This window comes from Oryzias melastigma, linkage group LG24 (genome assembly GCF_002922805.2).
Source record: "Oryzias melastigma strain HK-1 linkage group LG24, ASM292280v2, whole genome shotgun sequence".
NCBI lineage: Eukaryota > Metazoa > Chordata > Actinopteri > Beloniformes > Adrianichthyidae > Oryzias > Oryzias melastigma.
The window spans coordinates 12217783-12224030 of NC_050535.1; the positions used below are offsets into that span (position 1 = coordinate 12217783).

The following is a 6248-nucleotide window of genomic DNA, read 5'->3' on the forward strand; positions in this document are numbered from 1 at the left end:
GCAGCTTTTAGCTGCATGTCCACAGAGTTTGGTCCACTCTCAAAAGTACAGTGTGAAAGCAAACCGGCATTCCCCACAGAATCAAACCATTGATTGTATATGAGAACTGGACCGAGTAAGTGTGATCTCACCCCTAGAAAATGGCTTATTTCCAGGTCCAACCAAATGAAGGCAAATCAGACGCCATTTTTTTGCGATACAGAAGCTGCCATGTCGGAGTCCGACGTCGTCAGGAAGTAGTGATTCGTCCAAGTTGGTCTGAGTCACCGTTTCTACAGCAACCACTTCTGTCCATCAAGATTAAGCCTATTGGAAGGACACGCCCCTATTACTTGAAAGCAGGTTCAGGAGACTCTTTCAATCAAACTTCTGAGGCATAAGTCTGTTTATAACTTGAATAACTTGCACTACAGAAAAAAGTATCACGAAAAAAAATTAGGATTAGAAAGACAATGTTCCAAAAAATGTAGCAGAACAAGAATGGTTATTTATTTTTCAATAGAAGTCAATGGGATTTTGGCGTCTTGGAATCAGCGGGTACTTCCTGTTTGAAACGCCAAGGGGAACAGGTCATTTAGTCTAGTTTTTATGTTATCAATGAATCAAACGGAGACTTAATGTTAAGAATCCAAGATTTTTTTTCTAATCTTCACAGCCCCATGATGCATTACAGGGCTGTTACATCTGAAAGCTGAAAGTGGCTGCACCACCACGACAACTGGGTCGGATACCCTCTAAGCCGCCTGTCTCAGGAGACAGAAAACCCCGTGCAACGCCTGATGAGGGCGTTGTGTCAGCGGACACAAAACCTGGACAAGTGGAGACACGATGACTTTGCAACAATCAAAAACAAAACTTCAAAGTGGAGTGCTTTTCTTTTTGCAGGAAGAGACGCACAAGCTTGACAAAAGAAAACAATGAACAGTTTGTCCCCAGATTCCTCATTTCGATACTAGCTGCTGCTCAAAGAATGTTTGGAATTTCAGTGCAGACATGCAGGAAGCTGCATGCACTCGTAGGAGTGACGCCTATCTGATGTCACACAGTCTCCAAGCCAAGACACCGCCCAGCTGGGCGTGTTTATGTGTGTTTGGTTTGTATAGCGTCACCACAACTGAGTGGGTTATGCTTCGCCGCACTTGGATACTGTTGCTAAGACACCAAGCCTCCATTTTCACAATGTAAACATAAGTGATCCTGGGATTTTTCTCACCTTGAATGTCAGGGAAGCCCAGACAGGTAGCCCTGTCACGCACTTAGCCACCATGTTATGCAACAGTTTCCTGCATACGACGGGAACAATCGGGAACACAAAAAGTGGAAACTCACAGCAGAACCTCAAAAAGGAGGAAAATGTCTGCCAAACATCAAGACAGGATTTGAATATGCAGTGTTTTTTTCTGTTTCAAATGTGTGCTCTTCCAAATGTGTGTAAGAAGCTTTTATTGTGAAATGTTGTGTTCACAAAGAAATCTCCATGAGGAAATTTTAGAATAACCCCCTTGTAAAACTTGCTGCATCAGGGCACTTCACAGGGAAAATTCAAGGAAATCCTGAAATTTTTGCTTAAAAAAAAGCAGCTTAAATACTAGACATATGTAAAAATATTCCATCAATAATATTACAATTTTGTAATTTAAAAAAATGTGAAAAAAACATTTTAAAATATTGATGTCTGAGTAAATGAAATAAGAGTTTGCAACACATGTGAGCAAGATGAAAATAATGTATAATTATTATTTACAGTTAAAAAAAACTCCAACTATTATTTGCTTATCTTATGTTAAAGCACATGTGACCCAAAAACATTAATGTTCAGAAAGAAATTATTTAAATAATTGAACTTTGCAAAACGAACAAACAAAAATATGCAGGTATAAACTTGTCAAAAAGTTTGTATTTGCACCCAAATCAACTGAAATATCATACGACTATAAGAATTTATAGATTTTTTTTTTTTTACATTTTCGTTTGTTTTGTCAAGCACTTTGGATAACATAAACACTAAATTTTTTACGTAATTAAAGAAAAATTGGTGTGTGTGAAGACGATGCTGATAATTGCTGATAATTTGTTCACTTTAACCCAGGGGTGTCAAACTCAATCACACAAGTGGCCAAAATCCCAAACCCACCTTAGGCCACGGGCCGACCAGGATAAACATTTATTGAACACTCTAAAACTACATTTAAAAACGTTAAAACCGTAACTATTTAACATAATTATGAACTAGATATATTGCATGACCTGCGATAATGTTAGTGCGAATGCTGTTAGCTGAATTTGGTTGCTGAAGTTGAAATCACTGAAGCTAATAGCTGAAAATACTGAAGCTAATAGCTAAAAACACTTAAGCTAATAGCTGAAAATGCTTAAGCTAAAAGCTAAAATATCAGCTAAATGCCAAATTAGCCTAAAAAAAACAAACAAAAAAATTAAGTGAGCCAAAACAGCTAGCATGTAGCTGAAAAACTAGCTAGACTTCTAAATTGCCTAAAAATGAAAAAAAAAACAAAACGCCTAAATTAGCCAAAACAGCTAGTATGCAAACATTAGCCTAACTCCAAAACAGCCTTAAAACTTTTAAAAAGGCTAAAATAGCCGACAAAGCTAGCATTGAGCTGAAATATTCGCTAAACTCCTAAATAGCCTAAAAAATCTTGGTAAACACCAAAATAGCCCAAAAAACTACCAGAATGCCAATTTCTAAAACCTTAAAACTGTAACTTTTTAACATAATTATGAATAACAAAATGCAGTAATATTATTCCAGAATAAATCAACTTAAAATTTGAATATTTTATTCTCCATAAAAATATATTTTATCAAAATTATACAAGTTAGATATAAGCGCAAGATAACATCGGGCCATTAATAATAATAAAATAAAATGATCTGGAGGGCCGGATCTGGCCCCCGGGCCTCGGCTTTGACACGTGTGCTCCAAATGTATCTAGTCTGAATCAAATCTCATTAAACCCCTAAAAATAGTTGAATCTTGCAACTATTAAAGCCTGAAAATGTGCCTTTTATTTTGAAAGCACCCAACTTTTTCTTGGCATTGAAATAGAGTAAAAATACATGTTGGTTAGCCACTTAAAGCACTCAGGTTTCCCCAGGTGCAGGAGGGAATTCTTCAGGGGCCAGACAGCAGTGGAACCGTCTCATTCATGCGCCATCGCTCCATTCAGTGAAAACCTAACCTACATCCACACTCAGCATAGGTGTCAAATAGGAAACTACAAGTATTCATTCTGAGTCTCCCGTCGAGGGGGGGGATTTTTCACACAAAAGCACAGCTCGGTGTGATTTCCCTTGCCTTTTCTAAGATAAGTAATTGGAAATCCCCTAAACCACGCCCCCCGGACGGCTCCTATAAAACCCAGAGCTCACACCTCCGCACCATTCCGACCCTGACGAGACGCAGAGCCTCGAGCGCGACATGGACCTGCACAGAATGCCCAAGCAAGCGGATTATACCTTTGACAACATGGAGGGCAAGCATGGGGACGCACTGCAGTGCCACGAGGAATACTTAGACAGCGGCTTGGACTCCCTGAAGGAGGACGAGCTGCTGACCAGCTTCGAGGAGATGACGGTCAGCGCGCCCACGGAGGAGTACGAGCCGTGGCGCAACGCGATCACGGACGAGGGAGACACGTAAGTGGATTATTCAGAACCCAGATATTTGCAGTAGAGTTTTATTAAAGTTGCACCAAAAAGCAACAGTCTGTGTGAGTGTGTGTGCGTGTGTGCGCAACAGAGCAGGAATTGGGTGTTTGCGCAGTTGAGGCGGTGCTAAAGTCCGCTCTGCGCATTCAGGAAAGTCCCTGGCTGTCTGCCAGTAACTGATAAAGCATCAGATGTGTCAAGCCACAACTGGTGGAAATAACCCGACAAAACTCCACTCTTGCGAAACGCTCCACTGTTCAGGCTTTGTTCTCTCATCTGGCTAGAACCACTTCCCCCGTGTGTGTCTGTGTGTGTGTCTGTGTGTAACTTTATTTTTAAGCACAAGTTTTTAACCCAGCTCTCTATTTTTTTTTTACAGGCTTCTCCACTTGGCCGTCATTCATGAATCCACTGAGCATGTTCTCCAGATGATCAAGCTTTCCCACAACCACCCTTTCCTCAATGTGCAGAACCACCAAAGACAGGTAACATCCCACAATTAACAAAAAAAATAACACTTTTTAAAATGTGTATTATTATTTCTTTACAGTATGCCTTTAAAAATACTAAATCCTATTTCTTGACAGACTGCCCTCCACCTGGCGGTGATCACCGAGCAGCCCCAGCTGGTGGACCGGCTCCTGAAGGCCGGCGCCGACCCCGTCCTGGTCGACAACCGAGGCAACACGGCCCTCCACATCGCCTGCAAAAAGGGCTCCCTCGCCTGCTTTGGTGTCATCACCCAGAACTGCCAGCGCTACCTGGCCTCCATCGCCTCCTTCCCCAACTACAGCGGTGAGTTGGATTTAAAATGCTGCGTCGTTGAAGTTGAAAGCGCCGTCTTTGGAATTTGGTTTCTAAATTGATTTTTTTCGTCTCTTTAGGACACAACTGTCTCCACCTAGCGTCCATCAATGGTTACGTCTCTTTGGTGGAAAGCCTCGTCCAGTTGGGTGCAGACATTAATGCACAGGTATGTATTGAATTCTTTACTCGTCTATGACTGACAAATAAGCACAAAACTAAAACGACTTTTTTCATTTTTGTGCTGTGCAGGAACCTTGCAGTGGAAGGACCGCCCTCCACCTGGCGGTTGATCTGCAGAACCCCACCATGGTCCGCTGTCTCCTCGACCTGGGCGCCAACGTCAACTGCTTAAACTACGGCGGGTTCACGGCGTACCACCTGACCTACGGCCGGCAGAACGAGCAGATCCGCAACCAGCTTTACGAGAAGACGGCGCATGAGCTGAGGGAGCTGCCCGACAGCGACTCCGACAGCGACATGGAGGACCTGGAGCTCCTCGAGGTTGATGTAAGTATTCCAACTTGAGACCTTCTGGACAATTTTCCTTTTTACAAACTCTAACCGACGTCTATCCTTCCACACCCTCAGATCTACGATGACATCAAGTTTGGAAAGTGAAAAAAAAAAAAGCAGGACTCTACTGGCGGTGTGAACACCCAGTTTCATTGGCTATCGGGATGGCCGAGCCTCGGCTCCCAGGTGGGGACAGAAGAACGCCCCAAACCACCCCGTCCAAGGTTTGGGCCCGCGAGGGCTGGCCCTTAGACCGCAAGCAAGAACGAAGATGGGCGTCCAGTCTGGTCACGTTGGACCAAAATTACCTAAAAAGACCAAAACCTCGGTCTTCCTCTGTACAAATACAGAACTGTATAAAGTCACTTGTAATATATTGTAAATACAGAGATATTATTTTTGTACTTGCTGTGAATTCGAAGACTCAAATGTGTCTGGAATAAAAAATAACTTTATTCATATGAATTCTGGTCTGGATGTGTTTTTCTAAGTGTCACAAGAGTAGAATTTCCCTCCCTGCATGTGAGGAAGAAGCTTTCCACGTTTCCACTCATTTCTCACTTTAAAGTCATGAGGAAGAATCATCAGCCGAATATTTTTCTGCTTAAAAAAAAAAGAAAAAGCAGTCTTGGAACAGTATGGGATTTCCTTTGTTGGGCGAAGTCACCCGGTCTGTGAGTCAGCGTGCTGAAAAGTCCCCGGGCACCACAAGAGGAACACGCCGTGCTAAAAGATTCCGCCAGACTCGGCTAAAAAGGCAGCGTGGAGCTGACTGTACGAGACGGGCAGACCCAGGAGGAAATGTTTCCTTTGAATACAGGGAGGAAAGAGAAAAAAAAAAAAGCCCTGACTGGCTGCTGCTTCACTCTGGCCAGGAACTCGGCTCATCTGGAAAGTACGAAACTTCCCTGTAACAAAATGTCAGGAATTTTTTTGTAAGAAATTACTTCACATGACCAACTACTTCCTTTAAACTTAAAGGAAAATTTTAATCTTCTGGTAAACCATCTTAGTGATAATTCAAATGTATTTTAAACTTTTCTGGAAAGCTATTTAAGCACATTTTTTAGTTTGTTCCTCAATAGTTTTATATTTTTGCAGCTTTTCCATTTACATTTTCGTCTGCACTTTAATTTCATACTTAACCCTATATAAGTATTTATATCATATTTGAAACACACATTCCTGAGACCCTCATCTCATTTGAATGATCCAAACTTTCCTTAAAAACCCATCGGATACAACATGGTCCGTGT

The 6248-nt window shown here is 41.9% G+C and overlaps 1 protein-coding gene across 1 annotated transcript; it reads left to right on the forward strand.

Moving 5' to 3' along the window:
- The first annotated feature begins 3388 nt into the window (after positions 1-3388).
- On the forward strand, positions 3389-5457 carry LOC112158034 (NF-kappa-B inhibitor alpha). The gene is made up of 6 exons (XM_024291201.2): positions 3389-3660; positions 4052-4157; positions 4260-4467; positions 4557-4645; positions 4729-4986; positions 5068-5457. Exons 1-6 carry the CDS (start codon positions 3443-3445, stop codon positions 5095-5097), a joined length of 909 nt encoding a protein of 302 aa, XP_024146969.1. The 5' UTR covers positions 3389-3442; the 3' UTR covers positions 5098-5457.
- The last annotated feature ends 791 nt before the right edge of the window (positions 5458-6248 follow it).